General features: G+C 31.9%; 3 protein-coding genes across 6 annotated transcripts; 1 reads left to right on the top strand and 2 right to left on the bottom strand.

Moving 5' to 3' along the window:
* The first annotated feature begins 752 nt into the window (after nucleotides 1-752).
* On the top strand, nucleotides 753-3,353 carry LOC107890014 (protein REDUCED WALL ACETYLATION 2). The gene is given in 15 exon segments (XM_041077742.1): nucleotides 753-949; nucleotides 1,035-1,092; nucleotides 1,095-1,125; nucleotides 1,228-1,368; nucleotides 1,474-1,530; nucleotides 1,617-1,689; nucleotides 1,963-2,032; nucleotides 2,035-2,117; nucleotides 2,319-2,468; nucleotides 2,551-2,573; nucleotides 2,575-2,640; nucleotides 2,642-2,799; nucleotides 2,875-2,994; nucleotides 3,139-3,174; nucleotides 3,306-3,353. Coding segments are annotated over 14 exon segments (1,068 nt in total). The 5' UTR covers nucleotides 753-916; the 3' UTR covers nucleotides 3,144-3,174; nucleotides 3,306-3,353.
* Nucleotides 3,354-4,501: 1,148 nt separating this feature from the next.
* On the bottom strand, nucleotides 4,502-10,103 carry LOC121202970 (serine carboxypeptidase-like 26). Of its 3 annotated transcripts, XM_041077740.1 has the most exons (11): nucleotides 9,986-10,103; nucleotides 9,153-9,320; nucleotides 8,939-9,046; nucleotides 8,160-8,255; nucleotides 7,955-8,047; nucleotides 6,627-6,715; nucleotides 6,275-6,526; nucleotides 6,033-6,181; nucleotides 5,846-5,941; nucleotides 5,062-5,167; nucleotides 4,502-4,965 (listed from the first exon to the last, which is right to left on the bottom strand). In XM_041077740.1, exons 1-11 carry the CDS (start codon nucleotides 9,990-9,992, stop codon nucleotides 4,819-4,821), a joined length of 1,311 nt encoding a protein of 436 aa, XP_040933674.1. In that variant the 5' UTR covers nucleotides 9,993-10,103; the 3' UTR covers nucleotides 4,502-4,818. The 3 variants fall into 3 exon arrangements, with proteins under 3 accessions (XP_040933674.1, XP_040933675.1, XP_016668729.2); XM_041077741.1 differs by lacking the exon at nucleotides 9,986-10,103 and having other exon boundaries at nucleotides 6,033-6,220; nucleotides 9,153-9,968; XM_016813240.2 differs by lacking the exon at nucleotides 9,986-10,103 and having other exon boundaries at nucleotides 9,153-9,965.
* A 123-nt stretch (nucleotides 10,104-10,226) lies between these two features.
* On the bottom strand, nucleotides 10,227-15,364 carry LOC121206678 (beta-glucosidase-like SFR2, chloroplastic). Of its 2 annotated transcripts, none has more exons than XM_041077739.1 (10): nucleotides 15,088-15,364; nucleotides 13,976-14,327; nucleotides 13,730-13,868; nucleotides 13,072-13,238; nucleotides 12,401-12,622; nucleotides 12,061-12,229; nucleotides 11,737-11,970; nucleotides 11,497-11,646; nucleotides 11,271-11,400; nucleotides 10,227-10,838 (listed from the first exon to the last, which is right to left on the bottom strand). In XM_041077739.1, exons 1-10 carry the CDS (start codon nucleotides 15,257-15,259, stop codon nucleotides 10,642-10,644), a joined length of 1,932 nt encoding a protein of 643 aa, XP_040933673.1. In that variant the 5' UTR covers nucleotides 15,260-15,364; the 3' UTR covers nucleotides 10,227-10,641. The 2 variants fall into 2 exon arrangements, with proteins under 2 accessions (XP_040933673.1, XP_040933672.1); XM_041077738.1 differs by having other exon boundaries at nucleotides 12,061-12,232; nucleotides 15,088-15,331.
* Between the last annotated feature and the right edge of the window lie 2,208 nt (nucleotides 15,365-17,572).

Raw genomic sequence — 17,572 nt, forward strand, 5'->3', positions numbered from 1 at the left:
ATGAACTCTATCTTACTAGATCTACTCCATTCCCTAAAATGAATACAACAATACATACTAATAAAATGTCACGCCAATAAATTTAATGAAAAAATTTTAATAGTGTTAATAATTTAACATAAATGTTGAAATCTAAAAAGTAGAGAAATTAAATACCTAAAAGTAAAAGCATACAGACTAAATTCCAAATCGTGGGAAGTATATTTTAACCTTTTTTAGCTCATCCAAAAAATCATATTTCTGTGAGATTTTTCTCCTTAAATTTAGGCATAATGTCAAATTTAACTCTCAATATTTATATTTTTTGTCATTTTGATCCTTATGTTTTTTAGTTAAATTTGGGCATTAATATTTTAAAAAAGTCATAATTGTTTTTCTTAATAGAAATGTTAATTAAAATATTAGTTTTTTAATAATGTTGGCATCATAATTTGCATGACAGTCAATATATATTTTATAATAACATGCTATTATTTCTCGCTATTTCAATAAATAATTTAAAATTTATAAAAAATTAAAATATAAAAATAAAAATGAACTTGAAGTAAATGTGTATTGTTATGCAGATGCAGGTTATCATATTAAAAAAGTTTAACATTTTAGTATGTAATTTTATTAGAAAAATAATGATTTAATTTGGAAATATATTCTTCTTGAAAAGTTTGTTTGTTTGTTTGTTTTTTTTTTTCAAAATGTAGCCAAAAAAAAAAGTACCTGACGAAAAAAAAATGTAAACGAGTACGTTTTGCCTTAAATTTATTAACTCACTGTCTAGTACACTCAAATACGCTCTGTCAAAAAAAAAAAGACAAAACAAAACAAAAACCAAAAACACTTTGTTTTGGCGGCTTAACTTAAGTTTTTATTATATTCAAAAGAAAATTCAGTTGTTCTTTCCCCGGAAGTTGCCAAATTAATGATTATCGTCGGCCCGATCACTCCTGGTCAGGTACGTTTCAGCATTCTCTGCTATTTTTCGATCTTACATTTTTAAAATTATTTTTTGAAGTTTGAATTTTGAATTCTTTTTCTAGGTGTCTTTTTTTCTCGGTATATTTCCGATGATTTCAGCTTGGGTCTATGAAGAATATTGTAGTACAATAAAAATTCCCTGGCATCCAATGCGTAAGCGCTCAATTCCACATTTTTTCTTTGTAATGCGATTAAAATTAGCGGTAATTTGTTGGTGCAAAACAAGTAACTTTTCTTTTTGTATTTTCGTAGTAGGCAATCTGATCTGAGTTCCGTTGAAAGCGGAAACAATGCCGTTGAAGAGGATGATAGAGCGGTTTTGTTGGAAGCCGGAGGTCTTCAATCAGCTTCTCCTAAAGCTCGATCCTAAACATCTTCCTTGTCTCCATTTTTTAAGTTTGTCATCTGATTTTATATTTTTTTTTAATTCTAGTTTTCGCTCTCATTTCTTTCGATTTTCGTTGATCAGTGGCTTAATTTCTATGCTTTGTTTATGTTAAGGTTTCTTATGATGGATGAGACTTTCTTCGTTGAGAACCGGCTGACACTTCGAGCTATGTAAGCGAATTTTATGAAGCATTTACATCCGAGAATTAATAGTATGTAATCTAACTTGCTCTCTGTTCTTAATTATGTTCATATAGATCTGAATTTGGCGTTCTTTTGGCGTAGTATTACGTCTGCGACCGCACTGATGTGTTTGCCTCTTCCAAAAAGGTGAATATGAGTACTGCATTATGAAAATTCATGATGCATTTCCTTCTTATAATCATGTGGCCAAAATAGATTTTAAATTGGAGGAAATGCTGAATTTGTTAAAAGGTTTAAAGAAAAACAATTTGAATTGAAGTATGAACTACTGAACACTCTATTCTTCTTACAAAATGTTGTAGCAAGCCATGCTTTTTAAAATTCACTGCAACGAGTATAACCTAAAATGTTGTTATTGCTTGCTAATTGAGTTTTCTCTTTCATCTTCTGTCTATGCAGAACTATAATCGGGATCTCTTCTTGTTCCTCTACTTCCTTCTAATCATAGTTTCAGTGATAACTTCTTTCAAATGCACCATGATAAGTCACCATTTTCAGGGAAATCTATACTTCATTTGAACAGACACCAAACTGAGTGGAAAGGTTTGATGCAGGTTTGTGATTCTTTCACATGACTTTGTAAATCTGCAAAATTTTCTTCCCAGAATATTGTTGCCTACTTATTATGATAGTGCACGTGTTGGATTGCATAAAAAGTTAACAGTCCATCAGCTGATGTCAGTTATACTTCAAGCGTTCAAGCATTGTGCTTCACCAGGACCAATAGTCTTACTCTTAACCCCTTTATTTTACAGGTTTTGTTTTTGATGTACCATTACTTTGCAGCAAAAGAGATCTATAATGCTATCCAAGTTTTCATTGCGGCTTATGTGTGGATGACTGGATTTGGGAACTTCTCATATTATTATGTAGGCAAAGATTTCAGTCTTGCTAGGTTTGCACAGGTATAAGTTCCCCTAAAGTGAATAGTATATAACCTTAATATAATTTTTTTCACATTCTGACCTTGAGTATTTGGTTGAACAGATGATATGACGACTAAATTTCTTTTTTTTGCTGTGTCGTCCTCAATAATAGTTATATGTTGTACTATATATGCCCAATGCATACTCTGTTCTCTTATGGTTTTTGGAGCACTTGGTATATAAAATGAGTACAACGAGAAAGGGTCAGTCATTGCTCTAAAAAACGTTGCCTGCTTTTTGGTGGTTATCCTAGTTTGGGATGTGCCTGGAGTGTTTGAGGTTCTCTGGAATCCATTTACCTTTTCACTTGGTGGGTAACTTTCCAAAGTATAATTTCTATTTAAACTATTTTGTGTCATACTGATGGAAAGAAAAACTGTTGCAGGATATACTGATCCTGCAAAGCCCAGCTTTCCTCACTTGCATGAGTGGCATTTCCTCTCAGGCCTTGAACGTTACATATGGATTATTGGAATGATCTATGCTTACTACCATCCAACTTTAAGTTCTGATGCAATTATTTTCCATCTTTTGGTTGTATCTTCTGGCTATGAAATAATGCAATTTACTTAGGAATAGCAATGATCATACGCTATTAGTGTTTTCCTTTTAGAGTCGATTGCTTGATACTCTGGAGTTATTGTTGCAGGTTGAACAATGGATGGAAAAACTTGAGGAAACAGAGGTAAAGGGGAAAGTATTAATTCAAATGGCTGTGACGATAATAGCCCTGACAATACGATATACACCTCTCGACTTATATCCTGTTTCCTAGAATTTCCATCTTTATTGATGAAATTTTGATAAAACTTGTAGATGGGGTTATTCTGGTTTGAATACATATACAAGCTTGACAAGATCACATACAATACCATCCTTATACCTCATGGATCCCTATAACGTAGGTCTCAATGTTACCTTTGTTTATGTTAGACATATCTGCACAATTTTGTTTTTTACTCAAGCCTCATTTCTTGTTTTGATCAGTGTGTATATATGTTTACGAAATGTCACCCAGTCCTTCCGGAGCTACACTTTAACCTTTTTTGCGTAAGTGGGCTTTAATTCGTCTCTTGTTTTATTCATTTATATTCTGAAGACCAATAAGGAGAAACTAATTTTTGTCTGATATTCGTCTTTTGTTTTTCAGATGGCTTGGAAAGATAACACTGGAGACATATATCTCACAGATCTACATCTGACTGCGGTAAGTTGAAGTTGATAACAAAAAATTGAAGAAGTCATCTTCGATCATCCCGATTCTCAAAATATGGAAAATTGGTTAGGTTAGGAAATGATCTAAAGTAAGTATAAGGACTTCCAAATGAAGTGTTACTTTTGTTGCGTTATTTTTGTTTGCTATTTACCACTAATACAATGATTCATTACCATGTCTGTCTAAAGCAACTCTGATTGGCTTGGGTTAAAGCACTTAGGAGATCCTTGGATTCTAGGGACCATATCAAATTAGTCCTCTATTATTAAATGGATCAATTTATCCCCTATACTATTAAAAAGAATCAAATGAGTTCAAATTGTAACAAAGTTAACATTTGTTGTATTAGAAATATCTTGAAAATTATTATTTAATTGTAGTTCAATTCCAAATAAAATATTTCATTTACGAAACCATAAAAACTTTAAAAATATTAACTTTGTTAAACAGTAAATGTTGACTTTATTCCAATTTGGCCTTATTTGATTCTTTTTAATAGTACAGGTATTAAATTGATTTATTTAATAATAGAGGGACTAATTTGATACAGTAATACAGGGATCTCCTAAGTACTTTCATCAATTGGGTTGCATTATTGCATTGTAGAGATGTTATTAATATAGTGTAATTTAAATAAAGAAGTTAGATAGATTATTTGAGCATTTTTTCTGTAACCACATATCCATCGACAGTCAAAATTCAGGGATGAATAGGAATGGAATCCACATTTAACTATAAATTTAGGAGACAACATTTGCATGTATGATGAACAAATAAAAATAACATTAAACAACAATTCAAGACAGAGGGATTTGCCCTTTAAATAAATAGAATAAAAAGCTTTATTCTGAAACAGACAATTAGGATCCTGATTGAAACACAAACCAACCATGGGAATTGCCAATAATACATACATACCAACTCATAACACAAGTGTATGTTACAATCTCATCAATGGTTTGTACTTTGTAGCTTACCCTTTCTTTTTCTTCTTCTTTTTTTTCTAAACCATTTTTTTAATTTAAATTGTGTAGAGGTTGAATCTTAATGATTTGAATTAAAAGGTTGTGTTGTGAAGCAAACAAGGAATGCCAGCCTTAATGCATATATCATCTATCTGTGATTGGGTAGTGGTTCATCCGACAAGAAGGAATGGATGAGGGCAAGAGCCTCACTGGGTTTGTTTAGAGGCACCAAGTGACCTGCCCCTCTCACCGTCACTAATGTCAGCCCTTCGTATTCCACTATCCTCCCTCCAACCTGAAAATTTTCAATTTCCAACTTTATATATAAATATATATACACAAATATTCATATTACATGCAGGTTGATTTTACAGGAAAATGAAGAAGGAACCTGCTTGTTGTGGAACCAAGAACGCCAGGGTGATTTGACTGGGAGCCCAAGTGCTTCAACACAGTATCTGGAACCTATGATAGGTACTCTTCCATCCATGTCCCCACTGTTTATGCCAACCAACCAAAATACATATTAGATAATAAGACCATGGTTTATCGATACTTTCCTGATTGGCAGCTATCATATCAGTTTTAAATTGGTATCAAGTAGTTTAAATTTTGTTTTGGCGAATATATTTTGATGTGTTTTGCTAATTTTATATGTCACGATTTGTTTCAATCAATACCGAACTATGTTCTCATATAAGTTAAATTTTAAGCAAATAAACATATTTATACTTATTTAATTAAGATATATTCACGTATATAATATATAATATTAAAAATTAAATTTTATTTATGAAAAAAAATACTTAAAAGATACTGATAAACTTAAAACAGATACCAAAACATACCGGTATTAATAATATACCAATTTTAAAACAACACTAATATAGAACAAAGTTAAAAACTTATTTATCATTTCTTCCCTTGGCCCCCACCACTTCCAATCTTTTCTTTTACTGAACTCCTAGAAGGTCCCATCCATTTCACTCTTATCCACTTTGGCATTTATGGTCCAATATTCCAATTTATTTGCCCGCTCTTAAACTATTGTCAAACTTTAAAAAGAAAAAAAAGAAAAGGTTTTTGATCATAAAAACCCAATATCTCATATATATGAACTTATTCATGGTCCAATATTCCATTTTATGATAATGGAGTATGAAAGATTATCTTACCTATACATCCATATCTTCAGTTTTTCTTTGATGAGCTTCTCGTAGACAGGCAGTACAGAAAAAACAGAAAAATTATATGAATTCAAGATAGAATCTCTGGGAAAAAAAAGAAAAAGTCATGTTAGTGGATCAAATATATATATATATAAACAATACTATCCTTGTACTTACTTGCTCTTGTACTTACTTGCAGCTCACCCATTTTTCTCCTCTACTGTCAGCATGAATAGATGTTTGAACATCTGGCCTGTTGAAATACATTTCTGAATATGGAGAATAGCATGGATCATAACCTCCTGCAAGTATCGTCACTCGCTTAAACCCATCAATTTTTATCTGCGAAATGGCATGGAACATCTTTTTATTCATAAGAAACTTTGTGCATAATTTCATGTTAGGTAGCTTGCTAAATTATAGATAGAAAATCACCTTATTAGCAGTTGCTGATGATGTGGTGTTAATAAGACATTTGGGGTCATAAATATTATAAATATCAATCTCTGAGTATATGTCGAAGACTTGGTTAACAAGAGCGTTGCATTCAGTGGACCAATACAGTTCCTTGAAATCACATACTTGTTTGATGTTATGGTAGAACTCATCTGATATGACAGAGTGGCTCCAAGCATAGTCCATTATGCCAGTGTAGTCATAGTTATCATCGGTGACTGGATTTCCCACCTGCAACATGTATTGACTATAGTCATGAAAATGGATAAAATGTAAAGGTGTGTGAGTTTATGGTTTTTTATAATTCCTATAGCATGAAAGAACAGGTTACCATAAAGCCTTTGAGGTTGATGAATGGGTATCGAGTTGTGTCATTGTTTCTATCATACACAAGCTCTGCTAGCTGGGGCACATAATGGCCTGCAACACATGAAGAATTATTAAATATGTATAGGATTATTATTAGGTAGGGAGTCAAATTTTAATTATAAATTTTTTAGGGGTAAAAAAGTAATTATATCATTTATTAATTTATAACTTTTTTATTTTTAAGAGACTAGAAAAGATTTTTTTTAGGGGTCAAAGTACAATTTTATTATATATTATTTTATTATTTTATTATTTTAGAGAGAAACTACGTAAATAATTTTTTATTTTGGAAGGTGAAGGCCTTACCTACCCTATTAAGTTGCCCTTGAAGACACATGACAATTTTTTTTTTTTAATTTATCATGTGTATAAAGCCTAAATGAATATATAATAACGAAAGGGTTTATTTTTCATTAATTTTAGGCTCATGCTGAATGAAAATGCTTAAATGATGAATGTTAATATATTTATCTTGTTATATAAAATTGAAAGTGTAATTCATTATTTTGAATGATTTAAATTAAAACTAAAATGTGATTTACCATGGATGCTTAAATTTAATCATAAAAAATATTATTCTATTGCTAATTCAGTGATAGAATAAAAAATACTTTCATCAGATTATATATATATATATATATAAATTAGGGCAAAATCTATTGCGAATCCTTGTATTTTGACAAATTTTAAACTTTAGTTCATGTAGTTTAAAAGTTAAAAATTAATTTTTTTCATTTATCAATTAAAAAATTCCTAATTTAATCAATTAGCATGGCTAGTATTTTTTTTATTAAAAAATTTCAGTTTGAGATATTTAGTTTTTATCAATCACATGTCTCATCATATAAAAATTACCTAATCAACATGTAGGGGCGAAATTAGAAAATTTTTTTAGGGAGGCCGGAACAAAGTTGTATATTTTTATTATAACAAAAGTGAAATTTTAAAGATTAAATCAATTTGTTCTCATTCTTAAAGAGGTCAAAGTGTAATTTTATCATATATTAATTTAAAATTGTTAAAATTATAAAAGAACTAAACATGAAAATTTTTATTTTAGAGGGGGTTGGGCCCTTGTTTGTCCCCTTAGCTCTACTCTTGTCAACATGTTAAATTAAAAAATTTTGATAGAAAATATTACTAATATTTCTGGTCAGATTAAATATTTAAATTAAAAAATAAAAAATTTTAATTTTTAAAATTTGTAAGTAATTAAATTAAATCTTGAATTTTATTGAAATATAAAAACATATTTATAAATAAAAAGAAAGAAAAGGATACAAATAATACCTGCATAACTCTCCCCAGAGATGAAGAAATCACGAGTTTTGAAGTGTGGAAATCTTTGAAGCCACTCCACCAAAAACATGTATACATCCTCAGCTAAATGAAAAGAGAAATAGAGTTTTAGTTACATTACTGTTCAATTTTATATAAAATAATTTGATGTATTCTCATCCTCTATACTTCTATGATATAAATAGTTGGGAATTACCAACAAAGGCATCGTCCAATTTAGTGAGATCGGAGGTTGTATTGGTGTAAGAGAAGCCCACTCCAACCGGAGATTCTACAAACAGCAAATTCGCCTCTATGGATACAAATTTATGAATTTGTCAGTCTCATTTCAGAAATAATATATATATTATAATAGGACATGCAGGCCGGGACAGGACAAGTTTATGTCATACTCATATATGACATATCCTCCAATCTCTTACCCCATTAAATTTTGTGAAGTTTATTTTTTTAATAAAAAAATTTATATGTTTTTCTTTAAATAAAAATAGTTAATCTAATTCAATTTAAGTTTTGTCTATATATTTTTTTTTTTTAATAAAATATATGTTAAATTTTATTTTATATTTACTAATTTTATATATTTTTCTTTATTTTAACTTTAAATTATAATATTTATACTATAATACTATTTAATTTTTATATAAAAATTACATAATATATAAAAATAAAATAAATATATATATCATAAAATTATTTGAATCGAGCAAAACTCGAGTCTTAAATATTAAAATTCACACTCGGCCCATGTTTTAAACATTTTTTCTTTTGTCTAATATCAATTTCATATATAATATTTTTATCCAAACTTTCGAATTATATTAAGTGACATTTAGGCTTGACATGCAGCTTGACCCTTAAATAACAAGAATCAAAATTAAAAAATGAATTTTTAAAAAGGTTAAAATGTAACTTTAATCCAAGAAAATATAACTTTTTTTTTTCATCAAAATAGAGGAGAGAAAGAGGATGAACCTTGATTCCAAGCAAATTCGTTGAAATGAAGATCAACACCATTTTCACCAACTCTTAGTGGACCCAACTCCGAAGCTGCACCATAGGCTATTGATGAACAACCAGGTCCTTTAACACCCAACGCATAAAACAAGAGTCATACATAATACATTCATCATTAAATAAATGATTGCATATAGTTCTCTAGAAATTGAAAATTCTATGTAATATAAACCTCCATTAAGCCAAAGCAGGAGAGGTTTTTTAGATGCCTCAGACTGTGCTTCAAAGAACCAGTAGAAAAGTGCCCTTCCATGTTCTTCATTCACTGTGACATACCCCGAAAACTGTGATATCGATGGCGTCGCCGGCTGGTTCGGCAGCTTGATTACTCTATCGGATTCTGGACCCAAGGGTGCAGCATTAATGCAAGGAATTAAGAAACCAAGGAAGAAAGATGTGAATGAGTGAGAAATGGAAACTCTTTTAGGTGGAGATCTAGGGGCCATCTTTGGTTCAAAGTTGAACAAATCATCTACAAGTTCAAGAAAGATTTAATGCATTTCACCATGGCGTAGAATTTAAGGAAAAGAAAGGGGGGGGCTATTACAAGGTTTAACTTGGCTTAAAAAATTCAAACCATGAAAATTGAATGGCTGATATCGATTGGAAACCACGTTTTAGTTGAGGACAAGATAAAGAGCACTTTCAAGCAATAGTTTTGACAGAACTTTTTTATGGATTTGTTTGTTTATAATGGAGCCGCCCGGCATTGACTCGTTATTTGGATGTTATTGTAGATTTTTCAGAGGATTCGAATGGACTTCATAATGCAGTTTTTGACGTTAAGAGTTTGAAAGAATGAAGGGCATGTTTACAAAAAATTATATTGCTTTAATTGTTATCAAAATTGGATTTCTATGTAAAACTTTATCCTCAACTTTAAGCACACACTTCCAATGGTCAATCATTCATTTTCCAATTTCTAGCAAAAGAGAAGATTAGGTAACCAAAACCAAAACTTGCTATCATAAAGAAAGCCCGGCTCAAGTCTCGAAAAACATTTACCTACCATATTACGAAAGTATGTGCGGTTAAATAATCCACTTGACCTAGTAGATTTAGCCCAACTTGGACTTAATTGGCCCCGCTTGAGTTCAGGTAGACAAGCCGACTAGGCCGAAGATGAGCCTATACTAAGAAAATAAAACAATCTTAGGCATAATTTGATCTATTTTGAGGATTAAGTCATATATCCAAAATTCAATTTACGTATGCCGAACGCCACAGCTATCCAAAAGTCACATGATTCCACACTGAAATGATTGGTTCTTTGATTCCATATTGCAGAGCCTGCAAATAATGGTTGACTATAACAAAAATGTTTCCACGTGGAACAAGAGAGGGGCACCAAATCTTGGTTTTTCTCCCTTTACCACTGACCATGGGGAAACAGACAAAAGTTTCCAGTTTTGTTTCTTTCTTCCATGAACAGAAATATTTAAGAGTTATAGCTGAATAGTACCTGTTTCATTACATAAACAGGTTTAAGTCAGACATGTTTTATTTCATTACAAGAGCTTGAACCTTAGCTTCTAAGGGAAAAGTACCTATACTGACTGCTTGGCGCTATTCTAGAGTTCATATACCTAGATTTAAAATTGTAATACTCCTCACTTGAATAGCAATGTTGAAGGATATATAAGTAAAGCATGGATAAGCTATCAGGCACTTAGCTCAAGGGGCTCAAGAACCAATTCAGAATTAACTTTCTTATGCTTTCTCTTCTTTCTGAGGGAGAAAGGACGGAGAAGGTATCGGGATAAACGGCTTAATGGATCCTGCAGTCCTTCCATCTCGTAGTGTCCAAACCGCCAATCCCTTTCAATAAAAGGCCGTTGTGTAGGTTCATCAAGGCCTCCTATCAAAATCGAAATGATAAAAGGAATAATAGAAATATTATTATTGGGACTTTAGCATTTTGAGAAAGACAAAAAGAAAACCATCAACAGAAAATACAAATCAAGTCGGATTTGCAAATTATAGGAAAAATTTTTAACATGCCTCCACAAGGTCATTTTCAAGTGACTAGTTGGGAAATGTAGTGAGCATGCGAGATAGTATAATGACATGCATGAAATGTATTTAAGGTTATGCCAATTGCCTCCTACGTGTATTTATTAAACTTTAGATTTCAAATTCAAAAGCAACTTTATTTCCGTGTAGCTATCATGGATCATCCTAGAGAGGGATGCAAGCCAACAGTATCAATCGTTTTACATTCTATATGCCAAGAACTAATGTCAATAAAAGTAGACTAATATGAACATGCAATAAGGAGATGCGGTAGTACCTGCATACATCAAACCTTGTTTATTAACTTCCCGATAGAAAGGTCTTGTTTGCTTCTCTTTAGCAGCTTTTTGAAGTTCATTCCATGCTTTTTCCCTGTCTTCACGAGTAATTTTGCCTGTGGTTACCACCTAAAATCGATATGGACTACGATGTTTCAGTACAAACACATAAGAGTAGCAACAGGAAGGCCAATGATGGAACATCCTTATGAATACAATAATAACCTTGGTAAAGAGGTAATATGAAGGACGTGGGATCCGAACAAGGCCATTGGCACGATCAACAGCTACAAGTCCAAACTTGGGACCATAACCATCAGCCCATTCCCAGTTGTCAGAAATAGTCCAAAAAAGGTAACCGAGGACAGGGACACCCTGTAATAAACAAGAAGGTTAGTACTTGGTTCTACGACTAACTAATTTCAGAAAACCTAACTCCAGATTTCCCAAAATTGAAAGCCAAACCTTGAGCATTGCTGCATAAACAGCAAGCAAATGCTCTAAAAGATAGGGCCTACGGATCACATCTGTTTCATCAGCAATCCCATTCTCCGTAATGATGAAGGGAACCTTAAGGTGCTTGTATCTTTCATGGAAATCTATTAGCAGGCGATACAAACCATCTGGATAAACCCCTCGCCCTGATTCACTATACTCATCAGTCTCTACAAGCTTTAGTCCAGCTCCAGATATCACTTCCTGGCCAGCAGAATAATCTCAATAGATTTAAATTGAAGAATAGTACATTTTTTTTAACAGGAAAATGATGAACGTGAAAAAGGAAAGAACCTGTCCATAGTAGTTTATGCCTATAAAATCCAGCTTGTCACATATACTATCCACATACGGAAAAAGGGTGAGAGAATTGGCCAATGTAACAGCAGCAACATCAAAGAGACCATATGGCCTTGTAAATGATACATTATGTGCTACTCCAACCACTTTTTTTGATAATGTGCTGCTGAAATGAAATAGTAATTAGAATGTCATATATTTGGGAAATCTGTCAAACAGGTGAGACATGCAGTATTTCGCAACTTCAAGTATCAAAAATATCTAACTTGTTAGAAATATGTTAATTTTTTTGACAAAAAAATCCTTTTCTCAAGTCTTCATAAGGAAGAAAAACCTTTGTTCATGGATATAGTCGTAGGCCTTTGAATGTGCAATGGCCATCCAATGCAAGGCCTGTCTAAAAACTCCAGTTGGTAAAGCAGAAGTGGCAGCCTCTATCATATCAGGATGGCCTCCGGGCCAAGCACCCGCACAATAAGTAAGCATACAGAAGACATGAGGTTCATTAAATGTTATCCAATAGTCAACCATATCTGATACGCTGTTGACGACAAGCCTGCATGATAAACACACAAAAAAGGAGTTAGAAAACAGGCAGGACAAACAAAACCAGAAGTTCCTAAATTAAAAATAGCCTAAAATGGCTCTCATGAAATATGAATTAGCAGCCTAATCTCTGCCTTATAGTCCGATTTAGATTTCAGTTAAGAGCACCAATATGTTGAATTCTTACCACTCTCTCACCTAGTAACTATGTGTTTTAACTCCAGCAGTCTACCTTTCTTTTAGTAATATTTAAATCAAAAGTCGTTAAAGATTGTTTATAAAGCTCTCTCTCTCTCTCTCTCTCTCTCTCTCTCTCTCTCTCTCTCTCTCTCTCTCTTGGCTTATGCAAGAGAAAGATGAGAATAGAGTTGTCATCAGCCAACCTTGATTGCATTGAGAAAAGTATGATCAGAGCAGCAAAAATGCATAATAGAAATTACTATTTGACGGAATATTTACTTGGTAAATTCCATGAAGTAATCAACAGTTTTCTCCAGCTTCCATCCACCATAATCACCAGCCCATGGGGGCAGTGAGTGATGAAACAGTGTGAGCATCACCTTCATTCCATTAGAGCGAACCCTGCTGATGATCCATTTATATCGCTCCAATGCTGCAAAATTTACCTGAAAAGCAACATCATACAACCTATCTAAATGTGGACCCATTGGCGTTGAATATAAGAAACCAATTAAACTTGGATGCCATACAGATGTCTTAAATTTGAGCAACAACCAACCAAAAACAATTACTTTTCATCACCAGTATGATAGCCTTCTACGTACCCTTCAGCTTGAGTCTCTTTTACTTACTGAAATCCTAGGACCCCCTATGTGCCTTATGGAAGTGATTATGAGAGAGAGAGAGAAACTGAGGTATATTTGAGCTATTGCCATAACTTTTATGAAATATTCCCCTGTCACACCCATGGACAAAGAAACATGTTTCAGTTGCACACCAAACCAAAATTAGATCCGAAGTCAGTCAGAATGACATCAACTTAACTTAGTATGCTAAACTTTCCTACCATTTGTAACTTCTTCTGCCTATATAATGAAAAATGGAATCACAATAGATGGAAAGCATCGTTACAACTGTAAAGTTACATCAAACTTACAGCATCCTTAATCCCATTAACTGGCTCCTGTGGCATGATTCGACTCCAGTCTATTCCCATCCGAAAGATGCTAATGCCAGTATCTTTGGCCAGATTCAGTTCTATATCAGGATCAGACCAAAATTTTAATCTCTCCTCCCTGAAACAATTAAAGCAATTCATTTCTCACGAAGTCAAAAATCAGTGAGGGGTAGGATAAACCTTTCTTGTAAATAAAGTTATCATTTATCAGTTAACAAGGCTTACGGGTGAGGAACATTGTGCCATGCAGCTACATTATGATTGCATTCCTCCTTGGAAGCAGTCTCTTCTTCAGACTCATCCTCTACAAACTTTTGTAACCCTCTTATCATGGCTTCCATGGCAACCTTAAGAGGCTTCTTCTTCTTGCTAGACTCTTTCCTAGCTAATGGAGCTTGATGCGAGCCACCATCAGCAGCACCAATCACTGCATCAGCTTCCATCATATCATCATCACCTTTTTCTGATTTATGACAAGGATTTTCTTCAGCAAACTGTAGCCAAGCATCATTGAGCTTGTCTTCCACATGTGCTGGGGCTGTTGCTAATCCAAAGAAAAACCCATCTTCCTCCTCTCCTAAACACATAAAATTCATCAGATAGCACACAATTTTTTTGACAATCAGATGGAAGTTAAAATGCCTCAATTTGTCACGTAACTAAGAAATATTAGCTCCATTGATACAGTCAAGATAAAAACCTTCTCTTCTTTATCCCCTTTTTCTCTCCTCTGTTACCAGAAATCACTATCTCCCAATGATCTTCCAATTGATACAATCAAGGAATAATAGCAATCCAATTCAGTAAGACTAACAATCCGATTAGCATATAGTTTATTATAAAATTATTGAGTAAATCAAACGATTCGCAAACTTCAGAATTTATTCAAAGTTACGTATTTATATAAACAAAAATTTTATCTAGAAATTCTAAAAAAATGTTTTACATTCCAATCGTATTTAGTTTCTACTAAACAAACCAAAAAAGACTACTCCTATTGAATTACGTACAAAACAAATGGCGATTTGCTTTCCCTTTCGTTCCTCGTACCAAACCTAGACCTATAGTTAACACTGTTTCTCTATCAAAGAGTAGGAAAGTTCACTATAATACTATAGCCTTTTTATATTCTTTTATCGTTCCAATCAAAGAGAAAAATATCCAAAAGAAGAAGAAAAAGAAGAAGCAAGCAACTTCATGAGTATACTTTCCATATACTTGGAGAGCTTCACTCTAAATCCAACACAAATGCAGTTCAAAAGCTATAGATAAACAACATTACTTCAAGCAATCAGAGGGAAGAAAAATAGAGTCTGATTGATTAACTGCTCACTTACCGTTGACATTAAAATCAGCAAGAGTATCGGAGGATTCATCGATGGGAGAATCGAACCGCCGGAGATGCTTTTTCCGGTAACGCGAGAAAGAGAAAGCATTAGCTGCGATAGAAACAGTCATGATTATTCCGGCGAGCTTTGTCGCCGAAATAAACAAAGCGGCAAACGCCATTTTCGGTTTTTGTATTTTTCTTTTCTGAGTTTGAGATTAAAAACTTAAAAAAAGACTGCAAACATTTTGATAAGTGTAAAGCGTGAGAAATGGAGTGGTTAATTATCGTTGAGAGACAGGATACGTGACTTGGAAAGACAAGATGCCTCCACGTGGCATAGTTGGAGATGGGGTATGTATAAGGGGACCAGAGAAGGGAGAGTGTCGTGCACGTAACTTGTGTTACGCTTTGTTTTGTAGTGATGTGACATTACAGCTTCTGATGGCGCGTGTGGCTATGGTTTTATATGCTTCTGGTTGGATCCCCTATGTAATTGAGGCTTGAAGGAGATTAGTTTGACCATAAAATTAGTATATTTCATGTTTTCTTAATACGTATCATTTTAAAATGGGCATAGTACCGATAAACCCTCATTTCCGAAATTATTTGAAACGGGTATTTTTAGAAAAAAACGTAAAAAAGCACCCTGATGGGGGCAGCATTATTTATTTTAGTCACACCAATTAATATGTAAGCAAAATTTATAAATCAAATCTTTATATAAATTTAAAATCTCATTTCTTTTGTTTTCTTAAGCAACATTATCGAAACTATTTTTTATTTTGAAGAGAAAAAAAAATGGGGACCGATTTTTTTTAAAACGAAAATGTGGAGTCGCCACCAATCTCTTGGTTTATGTGTGATTAGGTCACCTACTAAAACGTTTTGTTTCATTAAATATAATTTTGGTCCACGCAAAATCAAAAATGGGTTTAGTAGTCGGTTACGCACGTGAAAGGGTGAGCACCCTCATTACGTTCAAAAATTGGTACCAATTTGATTCGATGCTATCCTTATATCAAAGGTTTTTTAAAAAAAGTCTTTCGAAGTATAATTCTTTTTAAAATGTTTGACTAGTTCAAATTAGTGGTCAAAATTCTCTCGTTTCAAATATATGCAGCATCATATCCAACACGATTGGACACGATCCCTTATACCTTTAAAAATACGATTGATTTTTGACTCTCAAAAACTTGTACGTTAAACTTATAAAAGGATATCCAAATATTTAGTTCATCGAAAAAATCATACCCAGCACGGGAGGGCACGATTTCCCGAATTCCTCAAATATTGAATATTGCATTATTTCAAAATTTTTGACTAACGAGGAAAATTAAAAATTAGTTCAAAACACGTTTATTGGTTTTAAAGTAGATGGAATACTTAATGCATTGTAACAAAACATTTATATAAAAAAGGGTTAATGAACATGAAATAATATGCACACATATAGTACAATAAACCTCAATTAATAAATCCAACAATTATGTGCAATTATTCTAAGTACAGTGTGACCAAATTTTTTAAACATGGATGGTGAACAATCAATATAAAAATAATATACAACAATAATTAACATGGCACAATATAAAACGATCCATAAAATATGTACAAAATAAAAGGGAATTAGAAGTCAATATAGTATAAAACATTTTCGAAATAATGATGAATTAATGAATACATAATATGAGTTGACAAGTTTGTATAAAAACTAGAGATATGTAATTATTTGAAATAAATATTGTAGAATAAAACATTTGAATCGAATAATATGCAAAATATTTTAAACACAAATTCATTTAAAAATTGTCAATATGCATGATAGCTTAAATAATATATAAAACATAAAAGAATAATAAAACACATGATAAGATATAATGTATATAATAAATTCATAAAACATGTATATATAAATAAATTTTGGAATAATTATTTGTAAAAAATAGCATGAAATTAATAATGTATGAAAAATTAAATAAATATATAAATTATACATGTAACAAATTTTAAAAATATAATCATATACACAAATGGTAAAAAATTATATTTATAAAATACATAAATCTAGTGATGTATATTTATAAAACTATATTTATAAAGGGAATTTTGAAACAAAATGATATATAACATAATTTTACATGTAACAAATTGATTTGGATTGATGGTACATATAAATAATACATACATAAGGATAATAAAATATGAAAGTGTATAAAATAAATAAATTGTATGATTTAAAATATAGTTCTTAGAAGAAACGCATTATACGCACAAATAATTTTAAAGAAAAATATATATAAAAAAATATTAATATGAAATCAATAACGTGGACTATAGTAAAAATAATTTAACATGAGTTATGTATAATAGTAATTAAAAAAATACACAAAATATGTAGGATTTTCCTTTAAACAACATAGATGTATAATAAGATATAGGAATAAATTTAAAAGAAATTATGTGTATAAAATAATACAAGATTAATAATATAC

This window comes from Gossypium hirsutum, chromosome A09 (genome assembly GCF_007990345.1).
Source record: "Gossypium hirsutum isolate 1008001.06 chromosome A09, Gossypium_hirsutum_v2.1, whole genome shotgun sequence".
Classification (NCBI taxonomy): Eukaryota; Viridiplantae; Streptophyta; class Magnoliopsida; order Malvales; family Malvaceae; genus Gossypium; species Gossypium hirsutum.

Excerpts from the sequence above, each read along its gene's own strand:
- LOC121206678 (XM_041077738.1), bottom strand. The coding sequence starts at position 15,259 with ATGGCGTTTGCCGCTTTGTTTATTTCGGCGACAAAGCTCGCCGGAATA. Across the intron at positions 13,239-13,729 it reads TTAATGGGATTAAGGATGCT|GTAAATTTTGCAGCATTGGA; the intron begins GTAAGTTTGATG and ends GTTGCTTTTCAG. Across the intron at positions 11,647-11,736 it reads TTTATGCAGCAATGCTCAAG|GGTGTCCCTGTCCTCGGTTA; the intron begins GTTTGGCTTTCA and ends TGTTTATTACAG.
- LOC121202970 (XM_041077741.1), bottom strand. The coding sequence starts at position 9,426 with ATGGCCCCTAGATCTCCACCTAAAAGAGTTTCCATTTCTCACTCATTC. Across the intron at positions 8,256-8,938 it reads CGAATTTGCTTGGAATCAAG|AGGCGAATTTGCTGTTTGTA; the intron begins GTTCATCCTCTT and ends TTGTATCCATAG. Across the intron at positions 6,527-6,626 it reads TCAACCTCAAAGGCTTTATG|GTGGGAAATCCAGTCACCGA; the intron begins GTAACCTGTTCT and ends TACATGTTGCAG.